The 24,588-nt window shown below is 42.6% G+C and overlaps 1 protein-coding gene across 1 annotated transcript in view; it reads right to left on the bottom strand.

The window, feature by feature from the left end:
- Positions 1–24,588, bottom strand: part of MYPN (myopalladin) — an 89,648-nt gene that overhangs the window by 26,016 nt on the left and 39,044 nt on the right. Inside the window, exons 6-10 of the mRNA XM_062214825.1 lie at positions 23,441–23,512; positions 16,150–16,291; positions 14,053–14,076; positions 9,693–9,809; positions 7,974–8,346 (exon numbers count right to left, since the gene is read on the bottom strand). Coding sequence (XP_062070809.1) covers positions 7,974–8,346; positions 9,693–9,809; positions 14,053–14,076; positions 16,150–16,291; positions 23,441–23,512 — 728 coding nt within the window. The remainder of the gene's footprint in view (positions 1–7,973; positions 8,347–9,692; positions 9,810–14,052; positions 14,077–16,149; positions 16,292–23,440; positions 23,513–24,588) is intronic.

Raw genomic sequence — 24,588 nt, 5'->3', positions numbered from 1 at the left:
ATTTGCCCCAAGTCCCAACTCTATTTAATTTCTCTTCACATGATGCTTACTTTTTTTTTTTTTTTTAAAGAAAGAAGATGGAATAAAAATGTCTTAAAGTCATATATCTATGCAGTCACCATGGCTGCCAAACTTTGCTCCTTGGAAAATCTATTTTTTTTTTAAAGATTTATTTATTTATTTGAAAGGCAGAGTTAGAGAGAAGAGAGACAGAGATCTTTCATGCCTGGTTCACTCCCCAAAGGACTGCAATGACTGGGGCCGGGACAGGCTGAAGCCAGGAACCAGGAGATTCTCGTGGTCTCCTGTGTGGGTGCGGGAGCACAAGTACGTGGGCCATCTTTCAGGCTTCAGCTCAGCCCAGCCCCAGCTGTTGGGGCCATTTGGGGAAAAAAACAGTGGATGGAAGATCTCTCTCTCTCTCTCTCTTTCTCTGCCTCTCAAAGATTTATTTTATTATTTTGAAAGTCATAGTTACAGAGAGAGAAAGGTAGAGACAGAGAGAGAGGTCTTCCATCCGCTGGCTCACTTCCCAAATGGTCTCAACAGCCAGGGCTAGGCCAGGCTATTGCCGGGAATTAGGAGCTCCTTCCAGGTCTCCCACATGGGTGCAGGGACCCAAGCACTTAGCCATTCTCTGCTGCTTTCCCAGGCACATTAGCAGGGAGCTGGATTGGAAGTAGAGCAGCAGGGACTCGAACCGGCACTCAGATGGGATGCCAATGCTGCCGGCTGTGGCTTTAACCCACTGTACCAGAGCCCTGACCTCGAGAATCTACTGTTGAATGAATAACCTTTGGAAGATCCACACATGGTGTTACAGTGCTTCAAGGCCACTGGTTTTCTGTTCTTTGGAAATACATGTTGCCTCTGGAACACAGGGGTTGATCTGCTGAACCTAAGATCTATTAGAAATGTTTTCCAACCACCAGGAAAGCCAACAACAGTTACACAGTTGAATGAGAAAGTTCTTCAAATCTTGTTTTTTTCTTAATTCTTGAAGTTTGAGACCTTTCTCCTTCCTCTCATTAATATTTCAAGTATACCATAGGTGGAGAAAGTAACTTCACAAAAGAAAGACCCATTTCTGCTTCCACTGCTGCTGTCAAAGGCAACCTACCACACAATCCTTTGTTCAGCCATGAAAAACTCTTTTCTTAAGTTAACTAAGAATTCAAGAGTATTATGCACTTGGCACAGTAACTTTCTTATCATCCCTTTTTGGAAGTGAGTTTTGAAACTGAGAGAAAGTAATATAATTAAAATGTAAACTTTTTCATTTCTCTGTACGAGAATATTCAGCAATTAAGAAAAGCAGAAATATCTTTGTTGGATTTTCCTTAGAAAAATATACTCAATTGACATTGTTTCTGTTGCTGATGACTTTTCCCAATAGGATGACAATACATAATCTCTTACTTTTTCATGGATCTCATGTTTGCCATAATACCTTCTGCAACTGTTATAAAGCATGCTGTGTAAAGTAAGTCATAAAGTATGTGATTTTCAGGACATGTTTTTTGACCTTAGTGACTTTTGGTCTGATGATGTTGCAGAAATAGTTTATTATGGCTGTGGAAATTGAAGATGCAGTGCAGGAACAGTAATCTTATAGGAAAAGGATGTCAGTGAGGAGCTGGGAGGCATTTGGTCTTAAGCGGTTCTCATTTCCTTTTACTTCATGTTGAGTGGTAGCTAAGATCCAATTTTCTCCTTTCAGTAAGACTTCAAATGGCCTGTTAGCCCTTGCTACTCAATGAAATATGTTTGGATTTGAATTTATTTGGAAATAAATTGTGTTTGGATGGTAGAGGATCACAAATCTTCAACAAAATGAAATGTAAGATACAGCATCGAATTATTCTGATTAAGATTCTGAAAGAATTCATTTGAGTATGTCTTTTTGTCTCAACTTTTTCCTTGAATTCTATCTTGTTTCAGAAAGGATTTAACACAGCTGTTTGGCTTAGCTGAGTCACTACATCAGGACAAGATGTTAATTCCGTTCTTCAATGGAATTTTCTCGAGCTTTCTGTATGTCTATTTTGCTAAGTGCTGCAGAAGATTCCGCTATGTCTGAGACAGTACATGCTGCCTGAAAAATCCAGTGAGCCATCCATGCATACCACACCACCAGTGGTTGCTTACAGATAATAAAGGACCCTTATTTCTCACTTTCTAGTAAAAGTCTGAAAAAAAAAAAAAAGACTAATTTTAAAGCAGACCAGCTCCAAAATCCCGAGTAAACCCTTCATTCAAAGTAACAGCCTGCCGTAAATTGTTGTAAGCTCAGCTGCTCATTTCTTGTTGCTATGGCATCTTTGAAATCATGTTTATACCCAGGCATTTTTTCTGTAGATTTATCAACTCCCTGCAGTTACCTTAAAATATCTTCCCTTTTGTCACAACCTAATTTAAGCTTATGAGCTCTACACACAGACATACTGAGGTCCCAGTCCTAGCTCTGGGTGGTTTTCTAGACTCTTCTCTCCCTGATTCCCTTTTCTATGTAAAATGGTAGTAATAGCATCTCTTAATGTTGTAGTGAGAACTGATAAACAAATCATGTGAAACATGTGATTGACATATGGTGACTATTACATTTCTTTATTTCCGAACCACAAAAGTCAGTTTCAAGAGCTTTACAAATAAAAAGCAGAGTTTCTGAATCATAAGGAATACTATACAAAAGAATTTCTTAGGGATTTTAGATTTTTTTTTTATTTGACAGATAGATAGTGAGAGAGGGAGAGAAAGGTCTTCCTTCCGTTGGTTCACCCTCAAATGGCCACTACGGCCAGCGCGCTGCACCATTCTGAAGCTAGGAGCCAGGTGCTTCTTCCTGGTCTCCCAGGCGGGTGCAGGGCCCAAGCACTTGGGCCATCCTCCACTGCCTTCCCGGGCCACAGCAGAGAGCTGGCCTGGAAGAGGAGCAACTAGGACTAGAACCAGTGCCCATATGGGATGCCAGCGCCACAGGTGGAGGATCAACCAAGTGAGCCACGGCGCTGGCTCTGGAATTTTAGATTTTTGAGATGAGACGTTAGACCAAACAGCACAATGAACTTGGGGCATAGGCTGGAGTACTTTTGAAAGCAATTTTGCAACTGTTTCAGGCCGCGTGGCTCATGGGCTCTGAAAGGCCACCCAGGGCGGTTCATTCCAACTCGCCACACCGGGAGGATGGGAGGACGTTGGCGGCCTGTGGAGACGTTAAGCATCTCCTGGGCCGTCACGCCCTGACTAGCAGAACTCGCTCTGAGGAGACAGGGGCTGGTTTTAGCAGTCTTGCTGGCGGCAGTTTGGAATCACTGGAGACCACAAAACACAAACCAACCTCGCAGATTTAGGCACCACTGCCCAGAGAGTTAATTGGTGTGGGCAGGGATCCAGGCTTAGTTATTATTACTTTTAAAATGTAGGCCATTCGTTCTTGAACTTCAGCCAGCCTCAGAAGTCCCTGTAGGGCAGCTTCAAACACAGATTTCTGGGCTCACCCCAGTTTCTGACTCTCAGCCCCAACTTTCACTCCTAAGCCCTTGGGGAGCCTGGGGATGAAGTGACAGCTGCCCGGCTCCTTGTTCTACACTTTGCAAATATCTACTCTCTTCCACCATGCTCTTGTCAGATTGTCTACTCTGCTCACGAGGTGAGCCAGCCTGGTTTAGGGGTTCTATAGCAACTCCTTCGACTAGTTTTGGGAGGTGCTGTTCTAAAACAAAAATCTAGAAATTAACTTCTGTGATTCAGAAATTAAGAAATATAATAGTTACCATCTGTCAATCACATATTTGTTTTAGCTGCTTTATATATCAATTCTCACAACTACATTGAGATACTTTTATTACTATTTTACTTATAAGGGAAACAGGGTCAGAAAAGTCTAGAAGCTGCCCAAAGCCACATAGAGAATGAGTGCCAGAACCAGGATTAGAACCTAAGTATGTCTGTCTGCAGAGCTCATAAGCTTAAATTAAGTTGTGAGAAACAGGAAGTATTTTAAGGTAACTGGAGAGAGTTGATAAATCCATAGAAAAGAAAGCTTGGGTATAAACATGATTTCAAAGATCCCATAGCCTGAATGCGGGAGTCAGGAGTTGAGCCAGACACTCCTGATATGGGATGTGGGCTCTTTTTATTTATTTATTTATTTATTTGAAAGTCAGAGTTACACAGAGAGAGGAGAGGCAGAGAGAGAGAGAAAGAGAGAGAGAGAGAGTGTCTTCCATCTGATGGTTCACTCCCCAGTTGGCCGAAATGGCCGGAGCTGCACCGATCTGAAGCCAGGAGCCAGAAGCTTCCTCCGGGTCTCCACGTAGATGTGAGAGACCGAGGACTTGGGCCATCTTCTACTGTTTCTCCAGGCCATGGCAGAGAGTTGGATCAAAAGGGGAGCAGCTGAGTCTCAAACCAGCACCCATATGGGATGCTGGCATTTCAGGCCAGTGTGTTAACCTGCTGCACTATAGCGCTGGCCCCAGGGATGCAGGCTCTTAACCACCATCTTTGTTGTTGTTAAAGATTTATTATTTATTTATTTATTTATTTGAAAGCCAATGTTAGAGCAACAGAAGGAGAGACACACAGAGAGATCTTCCATCTGCTGGTTCACTTCCCAAATGATTGTGTCGGCCAGAGCTGGGCCAGGCCAAAGCCAGGAGAAAGGAGCCAGGAACTTTATCCTGGTCTCCTGTGTGGGTGGCAGGAGGCCAAGCACTCAGACCATCTTCCACTGCTTTCCCAGGCACATTAGCAGGGAGCTGGATTGGAAGTGCAGCAACTGGGACACAAATTGGTGCCCATATGGGATGCCAGTGTTGCAGGTGACAGCTTAACCTGCTGCACCACAATGCTGGCTGACTTAATATGCATCTTAACCACTAGGCTAAATGTTGGCCCATTGCCCTACAAAACCTGGTAGATCTAGTGGTTGACAACAGCATTCCATTTTGTAGTACATTGGTTTGATTCCCCTTCCCAGCTCCTGACTTTGGCTTCCTGCTAATGCAAACTCTGGGAAGTATCAGTGATGGCCCAAGGAATTGGATCCCTGAACCCACTTCGGAGACCTGGATGGCATTCCAGATTCCCACTCTGGCCTCTGTCCCCCACTGATATGGACGTTTGGGGAATGAACCAGCAGATGAAAGATCTCTCTTTGTGTCTGTCTCTCTATTTGTATCTCTGCTTCTCAAAGAAATAAATTTTAAAAACCAGGGATGGGTATTTGACATAGCAGTTAAGACACCATTTAGGATGTCTGCATTCTATATCGAGGTGCCTGGGTTCACCTTCTGGCTCTGCTTCCGATTCCAGATACCGTACATCCTGGGAGGCAGCAAGTGCCTGAGTCCTTGCCACTTATGTGGGAGATCTGGGCTGAGTTTGTGGCTCCTGGTTTCCGCACAGCTCTGGCTGTTGCACAGGCATTTGGAGAGTGAGCCAATGAATCGAAGATCTCTGTCTGTCTTTGTGTCTCTGCCTTCCAAATAAACAAATGAAGATTATTAAAACCCAAAGAAGGGATCGGCGCCATGGCTTACTAGGTTAATCCACCGCCTGCGGCACTGGGTTCTAGTCCCAGTTGATTGCTCCTCTTCCAGTCCAGCTCTCTGCTATGGCCTGGGAAGGCAGTGGAGGATGGCCCAGGTGCTTGGGTGCCTACACCCGCCTGGGAGACCAGGAAGAAGCACCTGGCTCCTGGCTTCGGATCGGCGCAGCGCACCAGCCGTAGCGGCCATTTGTGGGGTGAACCAACGGAAGGAAGACCTTTCTCTCTCTCTCTCTTTCTCAATGTCTAACTATATCTGTCAGAAAAAAAAAGTTAAAAAAAAAAAAAACAAAGAAGTTAAAACTAGCAAGAAAAAAGTAGACTATGGATTACAAAGAGTATGTTTGAGTGTGTGTGTGTGTTCATATACATGTATATTCATACCTATACTAATATAAACACATGCACAATTAAGAAAAAACTTAGGGAAAGGAAAGAATAATAAAGAATTATATGGTGCTGAAGACAAGAGTTTTAGAAAGTACCAGTAAAGAATTTGGCACAAAGAATTGCAAATCTCATTTGGCAGATATGTCTGTCTACTTTATTCTCGCTCTCTCTAATAGAACCTGATTTTATTCACGGTGGCGATCTGTGCACCAAAGACCACCTCCTTTGTAATAAGTATACCATTACAAAGGAGGACCAATTCTGGCCAATGAGATAAGCAGATTTGGGATGAGACTTCTATTAAAGCTCCCTAAAAGGGGTCCCTTAAAAACAATTCTGATATCAAGAGTGTGACTTCTGCCCATTGCTTTCCTGCTACCTGAATGTAGGCGAGACAACCAGACCACCACGAGCCACCTTGGTCTGTGAGGGGACTTGGAGAAATGCCAGTATGGCAGCTGGCAGGGCAGACCACGAAGCACCAGCGCAGCCCCGGGCTCCCTGCCCACTCTATGTAAGAGGAAAAAACCTCTCCTGTGTTCAACCTCTGTTAATTCAGGTTTTCTGTAATATGAAGCTCAACTTCATCCTAACTGACCTACCTAATGGCCCCTAAAACTGTCCCTGGGCAAGGGAGAAAACCCCGTGAAGGAGGCAGTTCCCCAGGAAGTTGTTTAGGGTTAGCTGTTCCCTACACTCCCTTCTTGGAGAAGTTCCCCACCCACGGGTCCTGATTTGACCCATGTGGCTCTTCCAGACGTAAATCCTCTGCACAGCTGAGTAGACTGGGAGTAGGGAGGAGTGGCTGCCTGACCAGATCGGACCTGTTGAAATGTAGAATCAAACTGTGAACAATTAAGTCAGCAGTGGCAGTTGACACAGGTCGTGGTACAGAATGGGGACACGCGCTCTTGATGGGTCACGTATGAATTGATGTCTTCAGGAAGAGAAGCATGGAGGAGACAGGTAGAGAGGAAAGGGGAGCTGCTCAACAGACAGAGGGAGTGAGCCAGCTGTGCCGACTCCAGCTGGCAGGGCTAGCCAAGTGATCCCTGACTGACAGGCAAGAAGTTCAAGCTAACAGCTCAGCAGTTCTTCCGCAGAACTTGGCTGCTTTTGCTGCCTATGTCTCTGAAACAACTCCTCCCCCTCTTCTGACTTTAAGTGGATGCTTTCTCCTGTGACTGGCACGGCTTTGAGTGGAATGAGATATTTTTGATTGTAATTTGTTGAGAGTCAAGTTTCACAATATTAAATTTTACATTCAGAATTTTGCTGTGTGTAGTGAGAGGATTGTAGAACCAAATGATGTGAGTGGCTTCCAGTGAACAGCTCCCACTCGGCACTGGGCAACACGCGATGCTGTAGGTCTTGAGTTGACATTTAAAGGCTGATGTGACTATAAGTGGAGATTTTATCATTTTGATGTGTGGATGACACAGAACAACATAGCTGCATTGTGCTCTGTATTTGCTTTGCTATGGATGGACAATAAACATTGCAAACATGGCTCTGACAGAGGCTCTCTAGAGGGTTCTGACAACCGCCACAGCAGGCTCCTCAGTTGAGTCAGAAAACCGTGACTTCTTCTATCCTATTATATGTCTATAAAACCTACTATGACTACTGCAGTGTATCCAGCAATAGCAAAAAATGGTCTCTGAATAGCTTCCTTCTAATGATTACAAAAGTGGAAACTAAAGCAGAAGTGGGAAACAGAAGGGTGAAATTACAGACCCTAAAGATGTTAGTTGTGAGAAAGGGCTTTACCACAAGCACATAGAAGTGTCTCACCTGGGGGCCTCTATGTCTCTCCGGGTTGTTTGGTTGAACCATTGCTTGGAGGTAGAATATTAGTAATAAGGATGATATCATAGTACCTTAAACTGATGTACGGATGTGCTTTCCGCAAAGCCTTTAATGTATGTTTTCTCACTTGGTAATTCCTTTTTGAACTCCATCATTTTTAGGAAGGTCTGATTCAAGAGAAGCTCACAGGCACTCTTGGTTATCCATTCTAAGATTTACTTACAGTTTGGGCTTGGCCAGAACTGGAGGGGGCTCCTTGATTGGTGAAGATGGCTCCTGGAATTTTGCTGCCTGGCCATTAAACCTCTCCTGGAAAGAGTCAGGCCTCGTGAGGTGGGCGGTTGCCACTCCACTCTCAGAAGATGCCTCACTTGCTTTGTCATCTTCAGGCAGGTTGAAGTGAACGCGGAGCCCGATCCTGGAACTGGATCTGGGCTCGTTGTGGTTCACCAGAACCCCTTCAAGTTTGGGTTTGGGGGGTTGTTCTGCAGAAGGAGGCTCTGGGTTGGGTGGGGATGGCTGTTGCTCAGTAACAGCCAGGTTGGTGGTGGAGTTGGCTGAGTGAAGAGACCCGTTGTTGCCAAGGTCTTCATTTCCTGCAAGAACAATCACAGGACCCGGGCTGTTAGCCTTACCCAACAAGACTGCAATGGCACTGTAGCACCCAGCTGGGGGCATGTATACAGATGGGAAAGTATTCAAGCTGAATGGGTGCACAAATGGGAAAATGCTTGTCAAACATAGATAATAATCTAGGCCATGAAGGAATAGTGAGGAGGCAAGAATAAAACTGAATTAAAAATTTAAGTAATCATTCAGAAATAATTTTAGAAATTTATATAAGACCAAGGAGATTTTTTTCTTAGAAAGTACAGTAATTTCTTCTTTGTCCTCAGGGGATGTTGTCCAAGACTCCCCTGTGGAGGCCTGAAACTGTGGATAGTACCAAAGGATTTTTCCTATATATCTTGAAGTGTTGCCAAATAGTGCAGAGTTAATCTGGCCTTCCATGTCTCAAGCCATGGTGCCTCCTTTGTGTCACTACTCTTGCAGTTCAAGGTCATACTAAGTAAAATAAGGGTTTCTTGAACACAAGCACTGAGATATTACAGTAGTCAATCTGATAACTGACTCAGCTACTAAGTAACCGATTGGTGGGTAGCATATACAGTGTGGATATGCTGAACAAAGGAATGATTCATGTCCTAGGCAGGGTGGACTGTTATCTCACAAGATTTCATTATGGTGCTCAGAACAGATTGTAATTTAAAACTTAGGAATTCTTCTCAATAGGCTAATCCTCCGCCTTGTGGCGCCGGCACACTGGGTTCTAGTCCTGGTCGGGGCACCGATCCTGTCCCGGTTGCCCCTCTTCCAGGCCAGCTCTCTGCTGTGGCCCAGGAGTGCAGTGAAGGATGGCCCGAGTACTTGGGTGCTGCACCCCATGGGAGACCAGGAGAAGCACCTGGCTCCTGCCATCGGATCAGTGCGGTGCGCCGGCCGCAGCGCGCCAGCCGCGGTGGCCATTGGAGGGTGAACCAACGGCAAAGGAAGACCTTTCTCTCTGTCTCTCTCTCTCTCACTGTCCACTCTGCCTGTCAAAAAAAAAAAAAAAACTTAGGAATTCTTTATTTCTGAAATTTTCCATTTAGTATTTTTGGAGTGGCAGGTAACTGAAACTGCAGGAAGCAAGAATATGAGGCAAGTGCTGGTTATTGCATACAGATGATAGCTGGATAGCTGGGATGGGACGGGGTGGCTCTAAGTGCAATAAGAAATTGAAAACTGGACATTGTTCAGGAGCAGTTTCCTCAATAATTCAAGTCTTCTTAGGAGAGCCAAGTTAGCTGTGTATGAAAAACAGTCAGAAAGGGTAACCCAGACTCTGTATTCACACTCAAAGTCATCGTCCAGACGGGTCTGGCACATAAGGAGCCCTTACCTCTCACATCCAGCTGTGCAATGCTTGACACTGTGCCATACTTGTTGCTTGCAGTGCATGTGAAGCATCCAGAGTCTTCTGCAAACACCTCGGCAATGACCAACGTGCAAATCTCCTCTATATGTCAGGAAAACAGGATGGTTACTGTCTTAACTACGAGAATAGACTTAAACCTCAGCTCCTGACTCCAGCTTCCTGGTAACGCAGACCCTGGGAGGCAGCAGGTGATGGCTCAGTAGTTGGGGTCCTGCCACCCACATGGGAGACCTGTGTTGAATTCCTGGCTCTTGGCTTTGGCCCTGGATATTCTGAGCATTTGGAGAATGAACCAGAGAATGGGAACTTTCTCTTCCTCTGTCTCTCAAATAAATAAATGGCTTCCAAAAAGTGAATTATGGAACTTATTGTTATCAGATGATAATTCTACAAAAGTCAATATAAGAAGCTGACTGTCTTATCTTAGAAAACAACCAGCGAAGCAATTATTGACTGAACTGACTGATTAGCAGGCTAAACAAGTCAAAGGACATAGAACAAGTAACTCCACACAGACTGAGTGCTGACAAGGGGATTTTACAATACTATGTTACATATGATATATTCTTAGATGATCTATTTTTTAAAGATTTATTTATTTGAAAAAGATATAGGGAGAGAGAGTGAAGGATCTTCCATCCCCTGGTTCACTCCGGAAGTGGCTACAACAGCCAGGGCTGAGCCAGGCCAAAGCCAGGAGCCAGGAGCTTCATCTGGGTCTCACACATAAGTGGCAGGGGCCCACGCACTTGGGCCATCTTCTAATGCTTTTCCAGGGCTGCTAGTAGGGAGCTGGATTGGAGGTGAAGCAGCCAGGACACAAACCAGCACCCATATGGGATGCTGGTGTTGCAGGCAGTGGCTGTACCTGCTGTGCCACAATGTCGGCCCCCAGATGATCTTCTATTTTAATGTCATCAGTCCAGATGGCAAAAATAGAATTAACAATAAACTGAAAATCACAAAAAAAAGTAGTCAAAGGATGAATGGAAGTTTCTAAATCAGGTTTCTCATTATTGCCATGGGATACACTTCATTGCAGTGTATCCCATGGAAATAAACAAAGGCTACAATTTTTTAAAGATTTATTTTACTTATTTGAAAAGTAGAATGATAGAGACAGAGAGAGAAAGAAATCAAGGGGCTGGTGCGTGGCGTAGTAGGTTAAGCCTCCACCTACAGTGCCAGCATCCCATATGGGTGCCGGTTCAAGTCCAGGTTGCTTCACTTCCTATCCAGCTCTCTGCTATGGCCTGGGAAAGCAGTAGAAGATGGCCCAAGTGCTTGGGCCCTTGCACCCACATGGAAGACCCGGATTTGGATTGGCCCAGCTCTGGCTGTTGCAGCTATTTGGGGAGTAAACCAGCAGAGAGAAGACCTCTATTTCTCTCTCTCCCTCTTTCTGTCTGTAACTCTATCTCACAAATAAATATATAAAAATTTTTAAAAAATAAAGAAAAAAGAAAAGAAATCTTTGGTCCACTGGTTCAGAAGCAGAGCATCTGGGATTGGAGCTGGTGCTTCAAAATGGGATACAGGTGTTGCAAGTGGAGGCTTAACCTGGTGTGCCACATCACTGGCCACAATTTAAAATTGGACACTACATAAATATCTTGCTTAATTTATAGTAGTTGATAGATTACTTGAAATTCTGGGTGAAATAAGAATGAGACACATTTCTCCCTTTGTAACACTATAGTGATTAGTATGGATTATTCCAATACATAGTATGAACCCTTGTGAATAACTATAGAGGTGAACAACATGTCTGAAGACCAAAATTATTATAGCTAGATATTCCTTTTCTGTTAATAAAGAGGAGGCATAAGACAGAGCATATCCTCCAGTTATCACTCAGTAGGCTTGGCATTAAAAGCAAAATTATTAAAATATACTTGTTTTAGGAGAAACTTGGCATCTCAGTGCTTCAAGACATCGAATTGGGTGGGTGTTTGGTGCAGTGGTTAAAATGTTGTTTGGGATGCCTGCCCATAGCAGAGTGCCTGGGTTCGAGTTCCAGCTCTGCTTCCAATCCGGCTCCTGCTAATGTACACCCCAGGAGGCAGCAAGCACTTGGTTCAAATACTTGGATCCTTACCACCTTCATGGGAAACCAGATTGATTTCCTGGCTCTTGCACTTGTGCTGGTCCAGCCCTGGCTGTTGTGGGCATTTGGGGAGTGAACCAGAGGATGGAAAATCTCTCTCTGTCTCTATCTTTCTTTTTCTTTCTTTTCTTCTTCTTTTTTTTTTTTTTTTTGACAGGCAGAGTGGACAGTGAGAGAGAGACAGAGAGAAAGGTCTTCCTTTTGCCGTTGGTTCACTCTCCAATGGCCACCGCGGTAGGCGCGCTGCGGCCGGTGCACCGCGCTGTTCCGATGGCAGGAGCCAGGTGCTTCTCCTGGTCTCCCATGGGGTGCAGGGCCCAAGGACTTGGGCCATCCTCCACTGCACTCCCTGGCCTGGAAGAGGGGAAACCGGGACAGGATCGATGCCCCGACCGGGACTAGAACCTGGTGTGCCGGCGCTGCAAGGCGGAGGATTAGCCTAGTGAGCTGCGGCACCGGCCTTCTCTATCTTTCAAACAAAATGAAAATAAGCAGGAATTTTTTTTTAAAGGTACTGAATTAACTAGACCACTTCTAGGAAAACTGGCCAGGTGTCCATGGCTGGCGTATTGAGTCCCTACTCTGTGACTCTTTACCCTCCTATCTTATTGATAGAACTCTGGTGTCACCAAGGTTCTGTGCAGTGGTCATGTACTTCAAGGCATGGTGGCCCCTCTCAGCCTCAGGTGGTGAATCATGATTAATCCAATACAGACATGCCAACTCCATTTCTGCTGAGTGGTGGCAAGCGACACACAATTCTGGTCAATGAGACATCAGGGACGATCTTCTGGGAAAGTTTTCTTTTGCTTTAGAAAGGGGACAGAAGATGGTTCTCTTCCCTGTTTTTGCCTCTGAGGGTTGTTATGTATAGGTGAAGCCCTAACTGTGGCAGCCATCTTGGGTTCATGAGTAGAACTAACTAACTGAAGAGGAAACTCTGAAGATGGAAGAATGAAAAGTGGTTTGGTTTTTGGTGACCTTTAGCTGCTAAAATAACCAATGCCAGGACTGCCACTTCTTAGGGAGTCTTCCTAAGTGAGAAAATACATTTTCATATTGTTTAGGCTACTTTTAGCTAGATCTTCTTTATTTGATACCTAAAGAATCCCAAGTGAAGTAGAGACTGAGTTCGGTTTTGGTGCCTCTCTCACCTGTTTTCTTAACTCTAGACTTGCGCTTCTTTCTCTCTATTCCCCTTCCCAAATATTTATACTCTCATCTCTCAGCAACTTGCTCTCAGAAAAAGATCTGATAACCCACTCACGCTGCACTACACTGGCCTGATAAAGTACTCTGTCTCCAAAGGGCATTCATGTTACACAGGTGAAATGAAGAACTCTATTGCTATGGAATTTTAGAACATAGAACTGAGAAGGAAAAACATTTGGGGCAGTGTTCCTTTTTGGCTAACTCTAAAATTATTTTTTGTGCATGACTGCCAAATGAAAAAGCCCACTCTGGATGGAGGTGGCAAAGACCTGGAACATTTTCAAGGGAAAAAAATTCTGCTCCACCATAAGCAGTGTCAAGAGAAAGACCACTTCTGGTCTTACTATTCATCCCAAAGCCTAGTAGGGCTGTACAACCTGGATAGTCAATGTCTACTTCTTGGATGCTTTTCTACCCAGCAGTCAGAAGAAAGAATTATAATAAAATTCCAAACCATCTTTTCATGTAGTGTTATAAAAACAGTCTAGTTTTATAGGGTGATAACAGAGAGGGCATTCAGATGTTAATGCCCTTGTTTGAGTTTTGATTTTTTTTTCTTCACCTGCTGTTGCTTCTATCTATCTGATGTTAGTATCCTTCCAACTAAAACTGATAATGTCACAGACACTTTATTGAATTTATACAAATTCCAGAATCAGATGTGTAAGTGTTGAGACACAGAGGATGTCGAAGTGACAATGATCTAGCTTCGTGGAAGTTGCTATGCCCAGTTTAGGAAGGGCCTGATGGAGACCAGGACAGAGGGAGAATTCCCAAACACTCCACAGTGATCAAGAACTAGCTGCACTGATGTTGGGTATTGAGTAATATGTTAAAAATTTATACCTGCTCCTGTCCTCCTCTCCTACAATTATAGCTAGTGTTCATTGGATCTTTTTTCTTAAAATGTTATTTTTAGATTTTTATTGACACCATCAACATTTCAATTTTTTAAAATGTACATCAAATCACACACTAGTAAACTGAAGTTGAAATGGTCTTTACCTGGCTCTGCCATGGACCGAGGTTCTAGAAGGAAAAAAAAAAAAGATTCTGAGCATTTATTTTACCAAGAGGCTACATTTCCATCAGTAGCTTCCTATAGAATTTCATAGTTGCTTGCATATTTCAGGAGTGGTTTGAAAGGTTAATGTGTCCAGGTTGAGTACAATGATCATTAGTAGGGTGAGAATGGATATCAGAGATGACAGCAAGAGAGCGATTGACTAAATGATGTTACTGCAGCTTGGAATACAAGCAAGGGAGAGTTCCTGAGTTAGCTGGGATTCAGAAAATGAGTTGCTTTTATTGGTACTTATGTGGCTTTACCTGAAAAAAAGTTTGTGCAGATTGAGAGCTCATTCTTCTCTTTGGGCTCTCATATCCTAATAGCATGTAGGCTATAGCTCCCGCTCTAAGGTTTCTAATGTCCAGAGCCTCAGGATGGGTGACGGTGTCTTCAAAAGCAGGGTCTTTATCTTAAAATTCTCTGGCATTCCTGAAAATGCCCATTGTGATACTAAATACAGGCGTTCTGTTGATGTTTATTGAATAGCTGGCACTTGACAAGTAGTTATTGAACTTAGTTACAATCTTCTACACTGATAAAAACATTGGGTTTTCTTTTTCTCATGGTTAACTGGTATTCTGAATCTACCATGGCTGCTGCTACTCTGCTAACACCTGGAAGTTCTGATTCTTATAGCACGCTGTTCCACGTATTACTGCTTTGTAACAGGCAGAAACAAAGGTACAAAGATGAAATAACTCATCACAAAAAGTGTTAGTATGTGAGATAGTGCATGTTCATTATTCTGATATAGCCACTTCACAGTATATACATATTTCAGAACATCATGCTGTACATGATAAATTATAGCATTTTTATTCATAAAAATATACAAGCCATATATATCATTATAAAAATATGAAAAATACAGAAAATGCTAAAGGAAGCAAAACAAGGAACCCTGGGTGTCCAGAGTCCACCAACATTTTAAATTTCCTTGCCAAGTTTTTCTATAATAGATTGTCCTACATAGTTAATAAAAACACATAATTTTAAAAAACAAGTAAGTTGCAACATATTTTGTGACTAAAATGGGTCAGGGAGAAAGCCCTGCATGACAAGATAAAAGCAGAATGCACTAAGGAAAGAATTAGGCACTTGAATACATAAATCATTTTTATAATAAAAAGAACAAAAACCCAGTATGAAATAATTTTAAAAAAACATACAAAGACCTGAGTAAATATGAAAAAACAGTTCTATGCCACATCTGATTAGTAAAGTGCAGATCAAGTCATGTGTTCCTGTGTTTGGCCTGTAGATCTAGTGAAGGTTTTGCAAAGGGGTTAGCACCCACTGTTGGTGAAGGTATGAGGCAAAAGGCATTCCCATATGTTGCTGGCGGTAATAGAATGCAGCTGGGCTGATGTGTTAGAACACATGTGTTCAACTGGGACAGACCCACTTTATGCCGGGATCCCTGTGTAATTATTAATACTCCCTCTTTCACTCTCTCAAAGTCTCCATTTGGCTGATCAGTTGTGTGATCATCTTAAATTTAAAGCAACTTTTTGGAACAGCATTTTAGCAATATATGTTAAAAGCCCCCCAAAATGAATTTATGGTAGCAATTCTAGTACTAGAAACTTATTCCAAGGTAATAACTATAGATATTCACAAAGATTTGGTCTGTTAACATGCATTGAAGCAGTCTATGATAGTAAAAATTTGTGAAAGGTCTAAATATTCAACAATAGGAGAGTAAATAAATATGGAATTGATATTATTGACTTTTTAAAAGTAAGAAAACTATTTGCTATCACAAAAAAGTATTCATGAGATTTTGAGTAAAGAACCAATTTATAAAAAAGAGCAAGTCTCATTTTTATTATAAAAATACATGCAAAAATTCTTGGAGAATATACACCTAAAGATTAACAGGGTTTAAGTTTGGGGGAGTATGATTACAAAGGATTTCTATTTTAGTTTTTGACTACATTTTAATTAGTTGTTAAAAAGTTCTAAGAATAAACACAGGGAATCAACATATAAAAATGAGTTATCAGAAAAGTAATTTTAAAGCATCAACTTACTTTTCTGTAAAATCCTAAAATCTGGAGAATCTTCTATCAAGGTCCCTTCTCGATACCACTCGACTTTAGGAGATGGGGCTCCCTTTACTCTGCATTCAAACACGACCAGCTGACCCTCAGAGGCTGACAAATTTTGTAGCATCTACAATGAGAAAACTAATGTTAAAACCAAAAAGAGTTTACATTTTTGGAATCTAGTTTCCATACTGAGTTTTAGAAAAAGCTACCATCTCCCCTGTGTTTGGATTTTCTCCAGATCTTCTCCATCTCCACCAGCTTCAATGCTGTGGATGCGCAGTGGGCCTATTTTTGAAGATAGAACCATCTAAGTCTATGTAAGCTTTCTCCTCACTATCTTCTGCCTTTCCTTTCTGGTTGCAGTGCTAAGTAACTTTTTAAAATATTAAGTAAAACATTTTGAGTTGCTAATTGTCAGTACCTCATTTCTGTTTTTAAATGCCCAAGTAGAGTTCGTTTTCCAGAAGTAAATACTAATTTAAAAATCTGCAATATCTATTAGGTGCACTCATCATGGGAGTAAGTCACTATTTCACGAAAGAATGTGGCTGTTGGTGATGTGGATCAGCTCCGTGGCCCAAGTCAGTCTGTCTTCCTGGCTTCGCCTTGTTTACATTCTGTAATTATGGAAACTGATGTTTGTTTTGTTTTTTTCTTATATGGTCTTTACAGTAGAGCTTTGCTGATTGGTTGAGGGATATAAACACTGACAATGCTTATGGAATCATTATCATGTGTGGAGTCCTATGTCATTGTAAAACAGGTAATTTTGGCCGGTGCTGTGGCTCACTAGGCTAATCCTCCTCCTGCGGCTCTGGCACCCCGGATTCTAGTCCCAGTTGGAGCGCCGGATTCTGTCCCGGTTGCTCTTCCAGTCCAGCTCTCTGCTGTGGCCTGTGAAGGCAGTGGAGGATGGCCCAAGTGCTTGGGCCCTGCACCTGCATGGGAGACCAGGAGGAAGCACCTGGCTCCTGGCTTTGGATCGGCACAGCACCAGTCATGGTGGCTATTTGGGGGGTGAACCAACGGAAGGAAGACCTTTCTCTCTGTCTCTCTCTCTCTGTCTGTCAAAAAAAAAAAAAAAAAAAAAAAAAAAAGTAAAACATGTAATTTTGTGAAGCAGTTATGAAGTGCTTTTCCACACTTCCACAACAAAAGATTCTCAAAGCCACTTTGAATTGTAAAATGTCACTGTGTTCTACACTGGACTTCACAGGAGAATGGTTGCACATGTTCATTTCCCAGCAGGTTTCTCATTCATCATGGTTTGCATGTTTAAACTCACACATCCTGTTGATTACGAAATGATCCTTTTGCAAGTGTGTGAACCTTTTTTTGTTTTCCATTTTACCCAAGGACTTTAAACTCAGAAAGGTTGTGAATAAACTTTCTTTATAAAATCTGTAAGTAACTAGTGCCACAAGACTCCATTATTTACAATTTTGGGGCCTGCATTTAAGAAATACTGGCTCTTGCTTCAGAGAAGGGGAAAGCTAGTTTTTGCCATTCACTTGGGGAATTACTTGGTGATTTTTTTAAAGAGCCCTTATCTGGACAGTTTACGATATTTTGTGCATGGCCCTATCACATTTATAGCGTTTGTCTAGGGAGTAAAAAGTGGGGGTAACCACAGAGTTTAGCTGTTGGACTTCTACCACAGAGCTGTGTGTGAGTTGATATTGTGACGGCCAGGGGGCACTGTAGTTCAATGTTAGTGTTTTGTTCTGGTTGCATTCCCAAATTGATTTGTTGAAGTAATTCAGGATGGGAATTAAGATTGTGTTCGCCTGAAACAACATTTAGTGAGAAGAATGGAAAGTAGGAAGCATCAACGAATCTTGTGTCCTCCTGGCAATCTGACAAGTATGTCCTTTGCCCTGGCCTCTGAGCAAATTCTGTGCTTGAACAGCAGTTTTGGGGAGTATTGAAAACTTTGAAGGTGGTCAGATATCTTCCTGGAATTCATATATTACGGTGTTTTCATTCCTTCTTGAAGCAAACCAATTAGAAACTCAAATAAACAAAAAGTATCATCAGAAAGGATTACATAAATGAAATATGGCACGTTTATAAAGTGGCTACAAGCAGCGTGGGGTCAGCTTGTGCGTTCTGGCATGGTTTGCAGTTCCTTCAGATGAGCCAAGTCTCAATCAGCAAAAGTTACAGAAACCTACTTGCAAAAGGACCTCCTTACAGACTACGTTGCTCATAAGTTTTTATTTTATTTGTGTTGCTCACAATTTAGACCAACGCTATTGATTGTTGTTACTCCCTTGACATGGAAAACCAAGACATATGTTCTATCCTGAGAGCCCAGGCAACACACCTGGGACGCTACAATGTATGGAATGGCCCATAGTTGTGTCTATGATATGAGTTGAGAACATATCCTCACGTGGCATATCATCAATACTGAGGACAGGAGGAGCCCACAGTCATCTTCAGGCCACTTGGAAAGTCATCGTTAGAAGGACAATGACAGTTGTTTCTGCTGAAAACTGTGCTTTTTTCAGTCTCATGAGACTGAGATGCCTCACATGGCTACATATCAGTGTCCAAACAAGTTACACCACTAGGATGTAGAACAGGTGATAGCATCTCCATCACAGCAGCAGGTCCTAGGCAGTCACAGACTCCATCATTCATCTCCACTTCACTGAAGATGAATAAGGAGGAGAAACAGTCCCCAACTGGCAAAGATTAAGTTAATGTTTACCAGGAGTTATGGATCTGGACTAAAGTCACCATAACCAAAGGTCTACAACCTCCTGGAATAAACAGTACCCAAACTGCAATTCTGGGCCCGTGTGTCATCATGTCTGATTATCAGCCGACAGTCATTGTGGGCTGACCCGACAACACAGAGCCTTGAGAAGCATATCTTCTATGGCCATCTGATGTTGGATTTTTTTTTTTTCTGTATTCCTCCTAGAATCACTCTGAAGCCATACAAGGATAAAAACAAGAACCCTTTCTTAGTTGAAATAAAAGTTACTTACAGAAAATAAATACCTCTGTCTTGTGCCATGCACTATGTCAGGTGCCATAAATGTGAAATGATGAAAAGATACAACTTCTGCATAGATCTCCACCCACAAATATAACACAGGCACATCCTTGAGAAAGAGCAGGTCCCTTATTGGTTAAAAACTGTCAGCTACAAGGTTCCCTTTGTCGTATTTGTTTTAAATCCCATTGATATTTTTGCAGCTGGGCGATACTGTGAGTACACAGAGTCTTCTAAAAGGCTATGGGAAATGTATATTATGAAAAAACTATTCACGGATTTCAGATTTTTTGCACCCAAAGTTAAGTTATCTTTGAATTCCATCTTCCCACAAACTTTTTGAAGGTGCTTTAGGCTGATGTTGAAGCAGAACAATTTTTCCTATGAATAAAGATTTGCTTCTTGATTATCACAGGGCCCGTGCAACAGTAGAGTCAGAAAAGTCTCTGATTGACAAGTTGGGGAGAGGGACCCATGCAATCTTCGGAAATCTGGATCCGGCCACTGGCCCAGTTATTTCAGGGCTTCCTGCCTCTGCGATTATATAATAAAGTGCTCTTCAAATTCTCACTTCCCCTGCCCCCTTGCACTCTTCAAATTACTGCTGAAGCAGCTGGAGCCAGGGCTGCTGCAGCCTGGGGCGGCAGCCAGGGCAGCTGCTGTTGGAGTGGGAGCGGGGACAGGAGTCAGATTCTAATTTGATCATCCACCTCCCCTCACACTCCTGAAGTGTGAGTTCTGTCCCCCTCCACCATAAACACAGTGAAAATATTTCTGATACTACCTAGAGGGTGGAGGAGAATCTCTCTCCGTCCACAGCTAAACAGCGTTTGAAAACAAGGATACCGCCTCTGAGGTGAGCAGCCCACTCGTATACGGAATTCTGTAATCTTTCCAACTCTATCACTATTTTGCTGAGAAACTCTCCTTTTCGTGTTCACTTCTTTAAAAAGAGGAAAAGCGCTTTGCTATCACCGGGGCGGGAAACAGTCCAATAGAATTCTACTCTTTCATCACTGCTTTAACAAAATGGCTTCTTGCCATAATTGGCAAAGAAATGCTCTGCGGGGCAGCATAGAAAGTGAGTGGAGGGGGCTGGAGTGCCCGAAGCGCCTGAGGAAGCAAATAGCGCAGGAATAACCTGGAAAATATATGCAAATGATCTGCTGTCATTGCTCATGGCCACGTGAAACCATGGTTGGTAGCTCTGACTCAGAAATTTGCTAATGACTCTGGCAGTGCCTCTGACCTCAATCTCGCCCTCACCAGCGCAAGCACACAGTTGCTGATAAGTCTCTCAGGAATCTGAGCTGCAGCCTCTTCTCTGGCCCTAGGTTTGAGCAGACCTCAGTCCATTTAAGGAGGCAAAAGCGTATGTTCAGAGAGCCTAGAAAGCCTCCTCAGTTTGGGTCTGTGTGTTAAGGATCGTTTTCCCACCATGGAGTGAAGGCTTTTAGAGATTTTTACCTAGCATGGGCTAATGATTCATATGTTTGCTCATTTTTATCTACCAAAGGCATATGTATCTGCCAATCAAAGCACTTAACTAGGAGATACTCAGAATCACCAAGCAAAAGCAGCTAGACCCATTGCTCTGATCAGCCCATGCAAATTAAAGGTAAAGAACTGGGAAGAAGCTCCTGGCTTTGGATCTGCCCAGCTTTGGTGGTTTAGACCATTTGGGGAGTGAATCAGAGGATGGAAGACCTCTCTCTCTCTCTGCCTCTGCCTCTCTGTAACTCTGCTTTGCAAATAATTAATCTTTAAAAAAAAAAATCTCAGATAAATTTATTATCCCTTAGCCAAATTAAAAAAAAAAAGAAGAGTTAAAGTCCCATTGGATTTTTTGAAATGACAAAAATGGCTTTGGTCCTATTGTTAGCTTTATGGACTCCTGTCTAGGTATCAGAAATAACTTTCCGGGTGATTGGGAGAGAGAGAAAAGTAAACGGCTTTATCAATGTGATTACTGCTGCATCAGAGGCAGACTGTGAATGACACAAAGCCCGGGAGTTCCCAGGAAGGTTTGAAATTGAGTAGAGAAGCCCAGTCGGACGCACTCAGGGTATTCTTATGTCTCATAAGTTTTAGTTATACCTAAGTGTCCAACTCCATTGCTTGTTTTTGCTTCCTTAATTTATGATAAAACTCGTTCTCAAGGACTTATTTTCTTTTGATGTATTAAATGGAGGATATCCTTATGTCTTATAGTTACGTCTAAGTGTTCGCAAAAGATGTTACCATTCTTGGGTGCTTCTTTAAAGTTAATGAAGTTTCTAAAAAAAAAAAAAGTGAAATTAACTTCGAAAAGCTCTTGTCTCAACTGTTGAGGAATAGTTTGTTTTTTCCATGCAATTTGGAACACAGAGTTGGTCTTCTGTGTATATAGTTAATTAAAAGTTGATATTATAAAAAAACAAAAATAAATCTTAGTGGAGAATGGAACTGGGAATGGGAGAAGGAGGAGGGGTTGGGAGGGAGGGTGGGTACAGTTAGAAGAATCACTATATTCCTAAAGTCATATTTATCAAATGCATGAAGTTTGCATTCCTTAAATAAATTTTTTTTTTTTGGGAAAAAAAAAGAAATTGAGTGCAGATAAGGTCTTCTCTCCAGTGTCACCTGTCTGCTATAAAGATGGTATTGAGGAAGGGAAGAGGGGAGGGGCTTTAGCTGGGACCGGTTTTAAACTATTCGGTGGATTAGCTGACTTTGAAGAGTCAGCAGTGTCCCTACAGTGTCATGAATGACATTTAAGCTTAAGCTCTGTTTTACGGCTAGGTGACTTAGCACTGGCACTCAGAGACATAAGAAGTAGCTCTAGTAGCTATATTTTACACACATACATCCCACTGCAAATTCCTCATCCAAGTATTGTGTCCTCTAGCTCCCAGCATGTCTTTATCCATCACTGGGAAAGCCCTCATCCTCTCACAGCCTTGCTCCCCTCCTCTGACAGGTACAAGGGTGGTCTCTGTAGCTCAGGGTTCAGAATTGGGGGTGGGGTGGGGACAAAATGAATCATAATTGATAACTGTCAAAGCATATTTCTGACAGTATGGAATCTCTTTGGGCCTAAATTTGCCATTTCTACAAACAATAGACTATAGACCCAGCTATAGGTTTCACCTATTTTATCTTCTAAATACCAAAAAATCCAATGTGACTCAGTATTGCATGTCTGAACTTACTGTCTTGGGTAACATGTAAGCTTAGCCTTTGGAATATAAGGGAAAGAACAATGCACTGAGAAGTGGGAGAACTTGTTTCCAGGTCTGATTCTGCCACTCACCAGCCATGTGACATCAGCTAAATCGCTGAATCTCTCTGGCCTCTTTCTTTTTTCTTTTTTCTTTCTTTCTTTTTTTTTTTCCATTTGCAAGTTAAAATACCTGACTGAATTTTCCAGTTCTAAATGGAGAGATTCTCAGACTCCGGATTTGATGCCACCACAATAGTTGACACCACAGAATAGAACATGAAAGCTCTTTTTCCGGGGGGGTGGAGTGGGGTGAGGCTGTCCGTCACACCTACCAAGAGCGCTGACTCCCTCTCCTTGAGTGTCAGAGCCAGGCCCTGCAATGCATGCCTCTGAAATCCAGAGAAGCCTTGGGAGAATCTCATCAGCGGACATGCAGCTCTGGCGTTAGTCGTAGAATGACCATCAGGACCCGTGGGCTCAGCAGGGAAGACGCTTCTCTCATCACAAAAACTGGTAGTAGCGATCTAGAACTTGATGTGACTGCGGATCTTCCCCCAAACCAAAACCAACAGCAGCAACAATGAACTGCAGACCCCATGCTGTGCCTATTTGATGCCAAAACCCTGAGATAAGATAACTAAATCTCAGATCTTATAATTTTATTTGGGTGCGGCAGCATTTTTAAAGCCATAGTGAGGAGGGATGGGGCTCTTGGCCCGGTGGCTACGATGCCCCTTGGGACATCCACATCACATTTCAGAGTGCTTGGGTTTGAGGCCTGGCTCTGCTCCGATTCCAGCTTCCTGCTAACACGTACAAGTGGAAGACAACAAGAAATGGCTCAAGTGGTTGGGTGCCTGACACCCATGTGGGAGACCTGGATTGCATTTCCAGCTTCTGGCTTTGGTCTGACCCAGCCCTGTCTGTTGCAGGCATTCGGGGAATGAACGAGCAGGTGGAGATCTCTGTCTTTCTGTCTCTCCTTCTCTCTCTCTCTGCATTTCAAATAAAAATATATAAATAAAAATTAAAGCCATGACAGAAAGAAGCGATGTTTTGATTACCTTTGTAAACACAGGAGCTGCAATGATAGGTTTTCCATCCAGTCCTTGCAAATAGTTGGTAGGACTCTGACACTGTTCAAAGGAAACCAACAGTTTCTCATCAGCAGAATTATTAGGTGGAGAGATAGATAGGGTAAATCTACAGAATTTTAGGTGTGCAATTAATCCCAAACCAAATGATTGATGTTTACTAAACTAGTGAATCACAGATTTCAAATTCTAGACTGTACAGATTGAATTTATTTCTGGGTCACAGTGGCTGTAAAATATAGGTACCCTTCCCCACCCCGGCTTCTCACACGTAGATCTGAAGGGGCCCATAAAATCACCGGGGCTGCAGAGATCACAGTTTGAAAACCAGTGGATTAGAGCTAAACCTGGGTTCCTCTGGATGACTCAATGGCTTAGATAAGTAACCTTGAATTTTTTAAAAAGAGGTTGAAAATGAATATGTTTGAATCTGTTCTCATCAATAAATAATTATATGGATAACCTGTTATAAGCATATCTAAATCACATGATTTCACATGTCTTAAAGTATATGTGTCCCAAAATATTCTTACATATGCGTAGAGAATTTCTAGAACTATCTCGAGACAAAGTACTAGTAGGAAGTAGCTCTGAGGAGCAGGGGCACAGGGGTAGAATCCTGACTGAAGTTTTTACTTAATATACTTCCACACTCAGGGAATGTTTTTGCACTAAGCATGCATTATATCAATTTGGAGGACAAGAACCTTTACTGTTTTCTAGGTAACTTCATGCTATCACTCTCTTGGAAACTAGAATTCTTTGCAGCGCCACACAACTGAATTTTATGTTAAAGAGCATTTGTCCTGGGCCAGTCCATGAGCTGGCAGTTCACTGGATATGAAAACAGCACTCTTTATAAAACTGGGATATCAGAAATTAATTTTTAAAAAGTTTCTTTTCCTATGAAATATACCCAAGCTGGAGGATAAGTTCCTAAAGCAAAGGGAACCACTGCTCTCATGCACTGGAAGTATAAAATGCTTATCATGATGAAGGAGTTGCATTAGGGAAAACATGATCGTGCTATGCACAATGGTCGTGGTCAGAGTGTGTGTCCAGCACGGTTCATGAAGCTTGTGTTTCAGAAGTAGGCGTTTTTGGGCCGGCGCCACGGC

Source organism: Lepus europaeus, chromosome 17 (assembly GCF_033115175.1).
Source record: "Lepus europaeus isolate LE1 chromosome 17, mLepTim1.pri, whole genome shotgun sequence".
Classification (NCBI taxonomy): domain Eukaryota; kingdom Metazoa; phylum Chordata; class Mammalia; order Lagomorpha; family Leporidae; genus Lepus; species Lepus europaeus.
The sequence above is the reverse complement of the archived record's forward strand: the minus strand, read 5'-3'. Positions and strand labels throughout refer to the sequence as shown.